Below are 14,487 nucleotides of genomic sequence, written 5' to 3' on the forward strand. Positions count from 1 at the left end.
TATACCAAGCAAGGACCACATGGATAATGATCTTGCAGCTACGTCCGATCTCAGTGAAATCTGCCAATGAACGGACCAAATATCTAGAGCTCCTTCGTTCTGACTGACATGGTTGATAATGGAGACTGTCGCCGAAGGTTGCAGATATATGCCTCAACTAGGTTCAAAGGATTCCGAACCTCTTGGCATGGTCTGTTTACGGTCTTCTCCGCGGCACCATTCGCCTCCACAAATGCAGAGAGATCGAGTATAGGGCTTGGGCTGCCTAAGTCAAAGCGTACCCCATGCCAAGGGCGGGAATTGTTCGCGGCGAGCCAATCAGTGGCTTCACATTAATGGATGGCGCTCTCCAGGTTTCGCTCCCCGCTAAAAAGAGGGCAAGTCCTTGGTCCATGGATACCCCTGCAGACCATATGTGCCCCACACCTTAATTGTACTTGACTAATTCCTTTATTCCCCCGTTGTGCTTCGGCTGGTTTCCGAAATCATTAAAGTTCGGCCATAGCGGAGAGATGGACAATCTTGGCACGGGATATGTAGAAAGTCGGCATTCGTTAGCGACAGTATGTAGAAAATATAAATATTAAGAAGCGACGACCTTGCAGCGCAAAAAGGCTGAAAGACCGCAGGCCAGTTTCAAAATCAATATTGGAAAGTCCGCCGTCAGGTGGCAAGTGGTAGGAGAATGGTGTCCCGTTAAAATAAGCCGAGAGACACCGGCGATGCCGTCAAATGAAAAAGAAGGTGGCCGTGTGGAATTGGGATCCAAGCTCCCTTGGCACTGCTCCTCAGGCCTTGGCTTGTCTTGGTGAACCGCCGGTGGTAATAACGTACGGAGTCCAAAGCAGATGGTTGTTGGCCCCCAGATTGACTCGGGCAGATATTTCCAACTTCGATTTCCCCCACAGATTTACCCACATGTCATATCCCATGACCAATTAGTTCATTACTTTAGTACCTACATATCCACTAAAATTAAGTATATTGATTTATTTTAAAATATGTCTGGCTGTCATGTAGAAAAAAAAATGCTAGCAAACGGCATACTCTCGAGACTATTCTCATGTGGACCAAAAAAATACCATATGCATCGTATTAAATATATAAATTTAACCTTGATTACAGTATCTCACTACAATTGCCTGGCCTCGATGGCGCTGCCGGGAAATTATCGTATAAAATTTTGGCGCGATCTCTAATCCAAGTAAGGTTTTTAAGATTGACGAATAGGTGTTGGTCGCATAGTCACATCCAGTCCTCTGATGCAGAAGAATAATCCACCTATACGAGGCTTTATCCATTGACAGTCTGGCCGAGTGGAATATGGGCGATCTTGCTATGTGAAAGTCTGAGGTAGTCTGTAGAATCATAAGATGAGATTTGTAAATCTAAACACTTGGTTATGCCACTGGCCTGAGAGGACCTGACTTTTGTCTTGCAATGGGTATGTGCAACCTAATGACCAAGAGAAGCCGAGTTCGCGGTAAACCGGTATATGCGGGTTGTTGGGAACAATGAAATGCAAAACGCCACAGTCCCAGGGGAAGACGAGTCCAATGTCACTCAAGACAGGGTTAATTTGCGAAGTAAAGGTGACCAGGTCAAAGACCCTTGCGCCATTCTGTCTTTGATGGCAAATAGCGGAATGCAACAAGATTCACCGTCTTGCCGTCGTCCACCTCATCAAACTCCCGGAATCGCTCAAATCCAGATTTCAACAACACCCTCTGACTAGGAACGTTGCTGACTTCCGTAATAGCTATGAGATGCTCATCGACTGACCCTTCCCTATCGACCATTTCCTTTTGAACCTGCACTTCACGCTTAGAACGAGGCAACTCTGACCAAAACCGTAGCCATGCACTCAAGAATTCCGTTCCAAAACCTTGACCCCACTGTTCCTTTCGGAGCATGTATCCAACCTCAGGCCACCCATGCGATGCAGGATAAAGGTGGCAGCCGCCGATGCCGATAAACTCTCCCGTGTCCTTCAAACAGATTGCACAATTGGCGGTGATAAGATCGTTGGGTGGTAAAAAAGGGTCCAGTTTCGATTTGGTTATCTCAATGGTTTCATCAATGCACCCGGCCTTGGTCCACTTCATGACATCCTGTTGTGTGCGCAACACACGGAACGCTGCCAGGTCGCCTGGTTGGAGGGCGCGGATGAGTAATCGATTTGTGGTGATTTCTGCTCGCTCGCTGTTCGCAGGAAGTGGTAGTGTTGGCAAAAATGTCTTCACTGTCACAAACTCATCTGAGGCCATTTTTTGGGAGGTTGTGCGGTTGAAGTTGGGGTTGAGTCACATCTAAATGTTAGACACTCGGCTCGACCCGCCGCTACCCACAAATTCTCAGAGCTGCGGGGTTGCGGCATTACATAATAACGCCGGTGCTCCAGGGCTCAGGCCTCGGTAGGTCTACACAGTCTTATATCTTAATGGGTCACGAATAAGATCAGTTAAATATAATCAAGTTCAAGCCAAATGAAAAAAGAGAGCCTGGCGTCGAGGGGCTTTGTATGATCAACGATAATTTCTTCGATCTTCAATATGTGTCCAGCATCGCTTTTAAGCTCTGTCCTCGGAGGATCAGGCCCCTCACGCGAATTGGTAGCTATCTGAGAGGACCGTCGAGAAAAAATATATCTACTTGGAAATAAAGAGTCGGCCTTCAACGGCCAGATAATTTGAATCATTCGGAGAGTATACTTAAGTATTACATATCAGATCAAATATTTCTAAAAAACACCAGAGCATCTCCGGCCTTGACGGTATCACCTGGCTGGACGAGCACCTTCTCGACCCTGAAAGACTGATCAATACCATCCTTTTGGTCCCCATTGTAGTAGACAGAGACTTCCATTTTCATGGCCTCAAGGATGGCAACAGCTTTAGCAGATGAAACCACACTACCATCTGTAACGTTGACTTTCCACACATTTGCATCGAGAGGAGCGTACAACGTGAAGATGTCAGGGTCTGGCGATCTTCCGTTAGTGTGCCAAATTGCTTAGTCCTTTGCGTTATATTCGGCTCACCTTCTTTCAGAAGTTCGATTTCATCAGTAGGAACGTTGTTCTGCGCTTTCTCGACCATCCACCTGTCCATTGATTCCATTTCCAAGGCTAGCATTTTTACCTGTGACGTGGCTTGGCGAGACTTGAATGCCGCGACTTCGTCTTTAGTCTGCTCAAGAAGACGGTTGTGGGCGCTCATATCAAAATTAACTTCTTCGTACTGGAATTTGTAATAACCAGCCCGAAAGCGCGCCATATCACGCTCAAGCTCTTCTTTGTCTACTCGGTAGAAGGTAATCTGGTCGAAGTCACGGAACAAGCCGGGCTGACTTGGTGAGAAGTCAGGTTTTACGCCCAATTGATCGAAGCAGGGAATGGTTTGGCCCGTCATTTGATATCCTCCAGGGGAATCGACGGGGTATATACTGTGGAAAGTATCATCTTAATTCCATCGTCAACTTCATATGGATAAGGGAAGGCTTACTTCATGCATGATCCACCCCAACTGACACTTCCCTCTGGAGTGTACACGCGACTAGGGTTCTGCTTGGGGCATGTCAACCGATAGCGGGGATCAACCGGTAGACATATAGTATCGCAACAGAAGAACCCGACACAGATAGCTATGAATTCGACTGAAAGGAAAATGTTGACCAACTCCTCATGCGTAATCCCGTTTATGTTGGCCACGAAGTCCATGTTACTCGGTAAAAATGGAGCATGTGGTCTCTGTGTCTCCATGTATCGCTGGATGGCTTCTTGTTGAGCCGGGCTTTCGAAGCAGATGGGAAGGCGAAACTTTCGGCTTGGGACATTGGAATAGGCGATATCGCCGATCGTCTTTTGCAATGATACTAAGAGCTTGACAAGTTCCTCCTGAGGGAGCTTCAGACCATCGTAGTGTATTAGGAGCGCTTTCATAAACCAGGTGTTAGTTCAAGTCAATTATACAAGCCTGGAGAGGAAATTCACAGTTGCAGCATCCGGTGGTCTTGTATACAGCTTGTTTCAAAACTTCATCGGACCTTTGAAAGTTCCTAAAAGCTTGGTCCAATGCTGTTACTCTACAGCGATGATTGAGGTTAAATTTCCCATCGCCAAACTCCACTAATAAGAACTCATCACCACCCTGCCAGCAGCGGTTAGAGATTGATGGGTATAGTATAGTAACCAGGACTCTGTCTTACCTGTCTAAACGTCATAGGAATTCCGGTTTCGCCCAGCTCCGTGCAGTAAATCAACGCCTTTCCCCAGTTCCCAGAGACAGTTGACTCTGGCAACGTGGAATTAGAGATTGGCTCGATATTATGCGAATCGCACTGGCGGGCAACAAATGCCGACACATCTTCCAGAAACTGTTCTGACTCGGCTCGAGCACGGAGAGCATCTTTCAATGATACTCTGCGGTATTGGATAGTGTCACCAGACTTTAGCTGACCCATACGCCATAGACTAGCTTTTACAATCGTTGTGGATGAAATAAAACCGCCAAGGTCAGGAGCATCCACGGGAAAGATGCAAGCACTGAACTCGTGATTTGAGTCAGTAGGATTAACGTCAAGAGATCTGCCACCGCAACTTGCCTATCTCCCGTCCAGTTCAATGTTCCGTTCGGGTACCCATATTCAATAACGTTACTAGGATGCTGTCCACCCTCGCCTCCATCTTCCCTAGCCCACTTAGGAGTAGGTCCAACAAGGCGAATACCGCCTCTCGTGGCATTATGCGAAACATCCCTTAAACCAAACAGTTAGCAGTGTCTCATGGTGCATCCCCTCATCCTCGATATCAGAATACCATACCAGATTGTGTTATAAATCATGTCGATATCTTCAGGTACAATATAGCCCTCATCGTACGGTCCAACCATGGCATCAATATCCCAGTGGCGGGAGTACGTGGGCCGCAAATGGACTGGCAATGAGATTTCAGGCACTGCCTCAACTGCATCAAGCTTTTGAATGGCCAGCATGTCGCCTGGAGCGAGTGATCTTCCTTGGTACCCACCAATTCCAAGCAATGGGGAGGTTGACTTTGATCCAAAGTATGGGGCACTGCATATGAGGTTAGTCTTTGAGAGAAAAACTAAATGTTTGCTGGTCGCTCACATTGCCGGAAATCCTCCAAGAACAGCGAGATATGCTATGAAACAATTAGTAGACTAAACCCGCGATATGGAGAATATCCTACCTCGACATCCTCCGGATCCATTCAGCTTTCCGATTGATAATGTTTGACCCGCTTTGATATAGAGTCGTGTCCACATTGGGACGCCAGCCCCATCAAGCGTCATTTCCATTGGAGCGCCGCAGACAGATACGCATGCTGGAGCTAGGAAACGTAGTTCCGGCCCTTCCAGTGTTATTTCTAGGCTTTCAGTGCTAGAAGGATTTCCAGCCAAGATGTTGGCAACTGCAAGGAAGATAGTTGTCAGAATTATATGCATGTAAAAAGCCCAACATGTATGAGATCGGTGTACCTTGAAACGCTAATGGGTCCTAATATCTAGATGTAAGTCGTTAAACTGTTGCAGACCCCGGGAAATTCGGCTCACCATTGGTCCTGCTTGTGGGATTCCTCGCCCAGCTGTTGGGCGTCCTGGATAGTCTTGTACTGTAGTATACAAACCTGGTGATATGACATCAATTGCAGCAGGGGTAAAATCAAAAGAGGTCAAGAAATTGGTCAAAGTATGACCTGTGCAGAATCTACTGGATTGAATGATGCTGTGCAAAAATTCGAGATTTGTCGGTGGTCCACAAATCTTCGAGTGCGACAGGACAACTCCCAACTTTTCGATAGCCCCTGTTCGGCTGGAATCATGTACCATGGCCTTTGCGATCATAGGGTCTAAAAGTGTAGAATCAGTCTATGTCCTTTGATGACATCTCGAAATCAAATAACACACCGTAGTATGTGGAAATTCGAGTTCCAGTAGCGACCCAAGTGTCAATTCGAGTGCCGCTCAGCTCCTTCCATTCAACGTGTTGAAGCAATCCAGGGGATGGAGAATAATTTCTGGCAGGGTTCTCTGCATATACACGAGCTTCAATCGCACAACCCGAAGGCTGCTCTGGTTGCAAAGATTCCAGAAATTCCTTGCCCAAGCCCCCGAGACCGCGTAATTCACGATCGGCTTGTTGAAGCATGAGTTTTACAATATCAAGCCCATAACAGAGCTCTGTGATACCATGCTCAACTTGAAGCCGAGTGTTCATTTCCAAAAAGAAAAAATCTCCCGACACGTCATCAACTAGGTATTCGACTGTGCCTGCAGATCCATAGCAAATGGATTTGGTCAAAGCTACCGCCGCAGAAGTGAGCCTTTGACGAAGACCTAATTCTCATCAGCTTTGGGTTCATATGCAGTTTGAATGATTTGCGGCAATTGACCTGGGTGCTTTTCCACGAATGGACTGGGGCATTCCTCAACAACCTTTTGATGACGGCGTTGAATTGAGCACTCCCGCTCTCCGATATGAATTGCATCTCCTAGCCCATTACCAAAAACCTGCACCTCAATATGATGACTCTCTGGATAATACCTCTCCATAAAAACGCCAGAATTCTTGAACAAAGTTTCTCCTCGGGAGCGGACTTGTGTCAAAGACTCTCGAACCTCTTTCACTGATTTGCATATCGTTAAACCCATACCACCGCCGCCACCGGTGGCTTTTAGCATTACCTAAGACAAACCAATATCAGTAGACATTGCTAGCTGCGAACAATGACAGGGAGGAATACAGGATATCCTAATTCATTTGCCGCTTCCACGGCCTCATCCTCTGTAACGAGTAGTCCCTGTGTTCCAGGGACGATTGGAACACCGGCCGCCACAGCGATCTCACGAGCTCGATGCTTCAGCCCGAAAGCTTCAATGGCTTCAGACCTAGGACCCACAAACACCATCCCTGCATTGGCGACAGCTTGTGCGAATGCCCCATTCTCTGACAAAAATCCGTAGCCCGGAATTATGGCATCGACTTGATGTAAACGGGCGATTTCTATGATTCCATTTCTATTGGTCCATCATCGTCTCAGTCTCATATAGCAATCATCTTGAACGTGAAGGGGCACAAACCCGTTGATATACGCGGTAGAATCGTCGCCTGGTAGCAGAACCGCCTCATCTGCCACCAAAAGATGTTGTGAGGTTGCGTCGGCTGCGGTGTAAATCGCAATTGTTCGAATACCTAGCTCCCTATTGCAGACTTCGAGTTAGTTCGGGGTCCTTCTGAGAATGGGCGCTCTTCTTACTTGGCTGTTCTGATGATGCGAACGGCGATTTCACCGCGATTTGCGATGAGTAAAGTGTTCAATTTCTCCATTTGCGGCAGCATTGATCGCATCAAACTCCGGGGAAATGCCAATAACTAAATATTAGTATATCCGACTTCTATTTGGCCGAGGTCTCCTCTCCTCCAGATAACCTTATCATCTCCAACGTGAAGCTTCAAAGAGTTGGGGTAATTAGGGGGCATCCGACTGGCTGGAAACCACCGCTTATCTCGGCGATTTATTAAAGCCTGGATATTCCCGGCTCGGGTCCTTTGGCATCTCATTTCGCCTTTCATGTCGTCTCACGCGAGGGAACACAAACGGGTGTACCAGGTATGTGGAACTTGACCCCTCAAAAAACTCCCCGCATTTTCCATTCTGTCGATCCACTGACATCGTACAGGCTTGTGAGCCTTGTAGGGAGAAAAAAGTGCGCTGCGAATTGGGATCGGCCGATTGTCCGAATAAACCACCTTGTGCGCGATGCCAGAGAGAAGGTAAACATTGTTTCTTTGCCGCATCGCGGATAAGAAAGAATACCTCCACCAAGCGAAAGGCGGAATCACCTCTCGTGCGAGAACCTACCAGGTCTCATGCAAATTTTTCCCCCAATTCGACAATTGTGTCTAACAGCAATTTAATTTCTCCCGTACAAGGAACAGACAGGTTTCCGGGAGATGAACGTGCTGCAGCTGCTTTGCTTGAGGGTCACCCCCGAACTTATCATGACGCATTGACATTGCTATCAGAGGCTTGTGAGCACAGTGAGGCCCGGAAGGAATCGATTGATGGCTTACCACCAACCAATCATCCCTCCGCTGTTAGACCGGATCCCACCGACTCACCTCTTGACATTCATCCAGGTCCTAGCACCTGCGATAAAAGCACTGATGGGGCACTTCGCGCCTGGTCGAACCTCCGTTTCGTGCGTGGCGGGCTTTTCACGGCAGAGGAAGCGCTGGACATGGTTGATCATTTCTACAACTTCCAATCTGCCTTCTCGCCCGTTGTACCGGAATACTTTCGATCTCATTCCCACCACGCGACGCTGATCGAGGAGGAGCCTGTATTGACCATCACCATATTGATGATTGGGTCGCGTTACCGAAAGTGGACGGGACCGGCTGCGGTCGCCCGCTCCTATATCGTTCATGATCGGATTTGGAGATATCTACAGGGGATGATTTCACGGTTGTTCTGGTCAGAAGACCTGTTCGTGGGTGAATTCTCTTCTCTGAGAGGCCCACGGCCGGCATATACGGATAGTTGGTCTCACGGGTTTCGCACGTTGGGGACCTGCGAGGCATTGTTGCTGTTGCTTGATTGGCATCCTCGGGCTCTCCATTTTCCGCCCCCTGACGACGATACGTCGTCGATCGTGATCCCTGGGCCGAAAATAGCATGCAAAGGTGCGTGCAAGACTGGTTATCACGGGCCTGGGTCCGGACATGATTGGCTTGCTCGATCAGATCGGCTGTGCCACTCCATGCTTTCTACTGTTTTGATGCTGGCAACTGAGATGGGTATTCTCTGCGAGGATAATTCCTTTTGGCAAGAAGATGACACTAGACACAACCAGGCAAATATCCTTCGTGACCAGGAGAGAATTCACCGTATACGGTGCTTGATGTGGGTTTACGCGACCCAGCAACCCGGTCAACCAGGTATAACTTCCTCGGCAAGAATGTCTTATACGACCCCTTTGAAAGATACACGCTGATAAACAGCCTTAAATTTTGTAGGACGAAGAAATCTGGCACAATGCACTTCCATCAAAAGTCCTGGAATTAGGAATGATGATGCAACAGAATGCTGGATGCGCGTCGCGACTATAATGAAGAATGCGAACGACCTTCTCTTCGTCTCACCAGGATATACAGCAGAAATCATTCGCAATGGACAGTATCTCCAAATTGTCCGGGGCCTTGAGCCACTTTTGAATGAATATGTTATTGAGTTTGATAATGCCAAGCGTATGTATTCAACCTGCAGCTGTCCGGACCAATGCTCATTCGAGTCTAGTGACGAAACACACACGATATATCTTAAATATTGAGTATGAATATGCCCAACTCTGCGTTTTCAGTCTCGCTTTGCAAGCAGCCATCAATCGGAATTCCCGTGAAGGTGCAAGTGGCAGACTGGAGAGCGGTTCACGGGGCGTTTCAACGGAAGAGGAGGGAAAGCATTTAAGGGGAACTGTTAGAGCCGCTCGGACTATTCTAAGAACGGTCCTCGACGATCTTCTTCCCCGGGGAAGTTTGACGTATATTCCCGTTCGATCATACTCCAGGCTTCTGGGTGCAACTTTGATTCTTCTCAAGGTAATCACTCTCATTCTCCATTGCCAAATTTTGATTGCTTTTTTTTTCGTCCTTTTTTTTCCATGACCCTAAAACTTGGATTTAGTGCTGCGCGGCCGGCATCAGCGAGATCGACATAACCAGTTCCATTGATCTAGTTCGGCGAGTCGCTGTTGGCCTTCGTAACTCTGCCATCGATGATACGCACCTGAGTACGCGCTGGGGCGATCTTCTCGAGACCCTCGCTAGTCGACTGCACTCGCGCTTGGCCCGGCCAACCAACCCGACAGCGTCTAATTTGAGACTCCCATCATCAGCAACCCTACCAAAAGATCACACCGATATCTCTCAGGCTTGGCATGAAGCACAGCCATCGACAATGCATTATGCCCATCCGTACATTCATGGTGGACCTGATCTTGGAAACAACGGCCTTTTAGATCTCAACCGGTCGAGTGCAGGTGATACTAAACGTGACACGCAGTTCGATGCCTGGTCGATGTGGTGGGATGAACAATTTTCCCAGGTGAACCTTAACTACATGCCTTGGTTTCCAACTTTGGGGCTCGTGGGTGGAAGCGATCCCTCTTTCTCAAACGATGCTGCCGATAGTATCTTTGAAAGTACTGGACCGACTCATTGAGCATTTGGAATGCCTAGGAATCATGGACAGCCGCTTGTATATAAAAAATCAAATCACTCAGATACTTTGGTTCTGTCATGCAAATTCTATTTTCTTTTTCCATAGTATTACAAGAATCGCCCCGTACCTTTCCTTTACCCATTTTTGGTGAAACACTTCGTTTCTTCGCAAGCAACCCTTGTGTGACGTCTGGTGGCACCTGAAGTGGTGGCGAATAGAAGTTCTCGTAATTGACTCGGCGATCCTCACCCTCCGGATAATGCAGGTTCCTGGCCGGCTCGGCTCCAAAAGGTGGACCTTTTAACTGAGTACCAGTCAAGCAAATAAATATGATAACCAGTGCAAGATCCGGCCGTTCAACTTTTCCCGGTGGCTTGATCTACATTGTCTTATTTGCTAAATTTTCAACTATTTCCAAGCGATCTGACGAAGCCCATTACCATATCGAAGGACTTTCACACGAGAGACCCTTGGAATATTTTTCAGACTCTCGCAACTACCACTATCACTCAAAACCAATCGGGAAATATTTTAAGGCGCCATTATGGGACCTATCATACACAAAGCCCTGATCAACGTTGATCTAGGAGAGGGGTTTGGAAACTGGACAATCACTTCAGATGAAGACTTGCTTCCATTCATTGACCATGCCAATATTGCTTGTGGATTCCACGCTTCGTATGTGTTCTCCCTTTGCCCTCTATCTGACTCTCAAAATGGTGCCGATCGATTGGCCATCAGAAATGTCACGCAAAGTGATACTGAGGGATTGATGGCATTTGGCTCACATATCTTCACTCTGACAGTGACCCCCTCATCATGATGGAAACTGTTCGCAGCTGCAAGCAACACAACGTAAAAGTCGGAGCACACCCCGGTCTGCCAGATCTCCAGGGATTTGGCCGTCGAGAAATGATACTTTCAACTGACGAGCTCACTGCAATCACTGTTTATCAAGTTGGAGCACTTAAGGGGTTCTTGGATCGAGAGGGAGTCCTCCTTCACCACGTCAAGCCCCATGGGATGCTCTATGGTATGTGTTGCAGGGACTATGACACTGCCATGGCCGTATTTAAGGGCATTCCCAAGGGTGTCAAGGTGTTTGGTCTTCCAGGTACTTGTATGGAACAGGCCGCCAGAGATTTAGGACTCGATTTCGTCGCGGAGTTTTATGCGGATGTCAAATACAATGCTGATGCTTCTCTCCTGATTGAGCGCAAAAAGAAGTAAGCCATTCATTCCATCTTCTTGGTCTTATCCATGTGGTCTAATGTTATTTTCACTTTTGCAGGGCTTGGGATCTTGAGGAGGTCCGAAGACGCGTAACACAGCAGATGGAAACATGCACTGTTGTTGCGATCGACGGATCAACCTGTGAACTGCCTGTTAAGGATTATCCTATCTCGATTTGTTGTCATTCCGACGTTCCCGGGTGCTTCGAGTTGGTGAAGGTGACAAGAGAAGCTGTCGACGAGTTTAACGGGGTTTACTTCCCCACCGAATAGATACATAAAGAAATGAAGCTTAATTGACGATTATTGGATCGAGCAAATTTTTGATAATTCATTTGCGTTTTGTTCCGCTGGGGTCAACGGCTTTGGAATTTGTTCTGAGCTCCTTGATTCAATCCTTACCGATCAGCCAACTGGCGTAGCCCATTGGAATACTGTAATACCTATTCCACATTGTCTACATTTCCCAAATACCCCAACTGAAGTGACCCCAAAGGCCCCCCAACAAATGCTGATTAGCCATTGGCTGTGGGTCAGGTACCGGAAAACTTGGGGTTGGAGTCGAACCGAAAACAACGGAGAATCCGACTGGACAACTTTGTCTCAGCCTCTTATCAGTTAAACCTCGGGTCTTGTAAACGACTCCAATTCAATATTTAACTTGATATTCGACCAACTAGACCCGTATTGACAGTGATAACAAGAAATGGAAAGGGAGTGGATCGGCCATGTGTCGCGGGGTATCGCTTGGCAGCTTTCATTCACACCAATGTGATCAACACCCCTGTTAAATTCCAATTCTAAAAGCCGCCGTCGGTCCAATCGTTTATTATTATCTTGGTTCTCCAGCCGTGTGTGATAAGGTATTTCGTGGAGCCTCTGTGATCAAAAACGCTGAGTTTATAACAGAATTGGAGAAGTCAGATAAGACATGTGTATTGAAAGAGTCGCTTTCTTTGTCTATCTATTAAAACTCAAGCTTATACATCTGTTGTTCTAATCACAAAGTTCAAAGCTAAAATCTCCTGAAGAAATATTGGGGTATGCAGGAAGAATAAATATCTCCTGTCTGCAGCACCTGAGCGTCACCGGTTTCTTTAATACAGTGTTCAAATCACCAGTTTACCGTGTTTCTCTAAGCTGAACTTCGGTGTTTCATCGATAAAAACAAAGCACTGCGGCAAGATATATAATCAGGGTCCCGAAGAGCTAAACCACCTCCACCTAACAACAAATATGGACGATCTTCTTCCCATCCCTGGAACGGTCCAGCAGGTCGACGTAGACCACACCCTGCGCCTGAGATACAATAGAGAGCAGCAAGATATTGTGTTGATTCCACTTCCAAGCTCTCATCCAGATGACCCGCTCAACTGGTCCCGCTACCGCAAACTATTGAGCAGCACCTGTCAAATGAGCTGGTGCTTCTTCGCCGCCGCCCTCATCAGTGGCTTGTCATCCTCCTATCTCCTGATCTCGGAAGACACAGGAATTTCCGTGGCAGACCTGAGCACAGGAAACGGCATCATGTATCTTTTCATGGGCTGGGGGACCCTGTTGACACAGAACCTTGCGCAGGATTATGGTCGTCGGCCAGTCTTCTTGGTTGGCATGCTGGGTTCAGCGCTGATGCAAATCTGGTCTGCGTATATAAAGTCGGTGGGTGAATGGTACGCCAATAGAATTCTTCTTGGCGTTTTTGTTTCACCCCAGGAAGCATTGATCGAGCTTTGTATTGCGGATATCCATTTTGCACATGACCGAGGCTTCCACATGGGTATTTACAACTGGACTTTGTGGTGTGGTGCTTTCCTGTCGCCTATCGCTGGTGGGTTCGTTGCTGAGAGGTTTGGCTGGAGATGGATACAATACATCTTGGCTATCATCTGTCTCTGCTTCACAGTTGCAACGTTGTTCTGCTTTGAAGAGACGATGTTCTTCCGCCAAGTCGATATTCAGGAACCGATATTTTCAAGTCCCAAAGATGATAGCAATCTGGAGTCCTCGAGTGATACCGATCACAAAATGGACTCCCAATCCAAAGAGCCAGAGAGTCCAGCTGTCACTCCTATCATTGCTGAAGAGGGCTACCAAATCAAAACATACACCCAGAAGCTGAAGCTGTGGGGATTAAGACATCCTTCTCAGCCATTCAACTTCTTTCGATCAATCATTCTTTCCTTCCGACTTCTATGCTTCCCCACAACCATCTTTTCCGGTCTTCTCGTGGGAAGTATTCTCGCCTGGTACAATGTTTTGGGAGGTTCTTTAGCGGAAGTTCTGGGCGGTGTCCCCTACAAATTCACCACAGAGCAGATTGGTCTTACATACTTCGCAAGTGTGATAGGAGTGTCGATTGGATGTTACTTTAGCGGTTGGCTTAGCGATATTCTTGCAATCAGGTTGGCCAGACGAAGACATGGCATCAAGGAGCCCGAAGACCGACTCTGGATGTTTTTGATTCCCCTTCTAGCTCATCCTCTGGGATGCCTTCTCTATGGCGTTGGAGCAAGCCACCACATTCCATGGATTGGAGTTGTCATCGGAATGGCCTTCATTTGCGTCACCCTACCGATGGGATCTGGCCTGGCCATTACATATATCATTGACAGCCAAAAGGAGCTGGCGGGAGAATCGATTGTGACCGTTATTCTCATTCGTAACACCATTGGTAGGTCGCAATGCCTTTGCAGAACAATTGATACATTCTTAGTGAGCTGACAATACTTCGCTAGGTTTCGCTTTTGCATACGCAGTGAATCCCATGATTACGAATATGGGGCTGCAGAATACTTTCGTTCTGATAGCGGTGCTGGGAATGGTGTTATGGAGTGGTTGTTTGCTATGGATTAAAATTGGAAAATCGGCTCGGCGATCTATTGCAAAATCCTACTGGAAATTGGTTGAAAGTCATGGACTTGCTGCTCACTGATCTTTATTTTTGATATTTATGGGAGATGAGCAATATGATCTCTTGATTCTATGTACAAGTGGTATAGTTTACATTCATAT

General features: G+C 47.2%; 5 protein-coding genes across 5 annotated transcripts; 3 read left to right on the forward strand and 2 right to left on the reverse strand.

Annotated features, from left to right (window-relative positions):
* Positions 1 to 1,601: 1,601 nt before the first annotated feature.
* On the reverse strand, positions 1,602 to 2,267 carry N7529_011569 (GNAT family N-acetyltransferase; the record flags this gene model as incomplete). Its single annotated transcript, XM_057247095.1, has 1 exon — positions 1,602 to 2,267. One exon carries the CDS (start codon positions 2,265 to 2,267, stop codon positions 1,602 to 1,604), a length of 666 nt encoding a protein of 221 aa, XP_057092444.1.
* Positions 2,268 to 2,730: 463 nt separating this feature from the next.
* On the reverse strand, positions 2,731 to 7,347 carry N7529_011570 (bifunctional urea carboxylase/allophanate hydrolase; the record flags this gene model as incomplete). Its single annotated transcript, XM_057247096.1, has 15 exons — positions 2,731 to 2,981; positions 3,041 to 3,444; positions 3,504 to 3,933; positions 3,992 to 4,148; positions 4,207 to 4,548; positions 4,593 to 4,755; positions 4,822 to 5,073; positions 5,128 to 5,161; positions 5,210 to 5,431; positions 5,648 to 5,869; positions 5,928 to 6,356; positions 6,413 to 6,704; positions 6,764 to 7,037; positions 7,101 to 7,220; positions 7,277 to 7,347. 15 exons carry the CDS (start codon positions 7,345 to 7,347, stop codon positions 2,731 to 2,733), a joined length of 3,663 nt encoding a protein of 1,220 aa, XP_057092445.1.
* Positions 7,348 to 7,591: 244 nt separating this feature from the next.
* N7529_011571 (Zn(II)2Cys6 transcription factor domain-containing protein) lies at positions 7,592 to 10,243 on the forward strand (the record flags this gene model as incomplete). The annotated part of the gene is made up of 5 exons (XM_057247097.1): positions 7,592 to 7,630; positions 7,701 to 8,961; positions 9,040 to 9,270; positions 9,320 to 9,621; positions 9,707 to 10,243. The coding sequence occupies 5 exons, from the start codon at positions 7,592 to 7,594 to the stop codon at positions 10,241 to 10,243; spliced, it is 2,370 nt and encodes a 789-aa protein (XP_057092446.1).
* Positions 10,244 to 10,787: 544 nt separating this feature from the next.
* Positions 10,788 to 11,748, forward strand: N7529_011572 (uncharacterized protein; the record flags this gene model as incomplete). Its single annotated transcript, XM_057247098.1, has 3 exons — positions 10,788 to 10,921; positions 11,050 to 11,469; positions 11,535 to 11,748. The coding sequence occupies 3 exons, from the start codon at positions 10,788 to 10,790 to the stop codon at positions 11,746 to 11,748; spliced, it is 768 nt and encodes a 255-aa protein (XP_057092447.1).
* Positions 11,749 to 12,711: 963 nt separating this feature from the next.
* On the forward strand, positions 12,712 to 14,407 carry N7529_011573 (uncharacterized protein; the record flags this gene model as incomplete). Its single annotated transcript, XM_057247099.1, has 2 exons — positions 12,712 to 14,146; positions 14,211 to 14,407. The coding sequence occupies 2 exons, from the start codon at positions 12,712 to 12,714 to the stop codon at positions 14,405 to 14,407; spliced, it is 1,632 nt and encodes a 543-aa protein (XP_057092448.1).
* Between the last annotated feature and the right edge of the window lie 80 nt (positions 14,408 to 14,487).

The sequence above is a fragment of the Penicillium soppii genome, assembly GCF_028829465.1.
Source record: "Penicillium soppii strain IBT 18220 chromosome Unknown utg000010l, whole genome shotgun sequence".
NCBI lineage: Eukaryota > Fungi > Ascomycota > Eurotiomycetes > Eurotiales > Aspergillaceae > Penicillium > Penicillium soppii.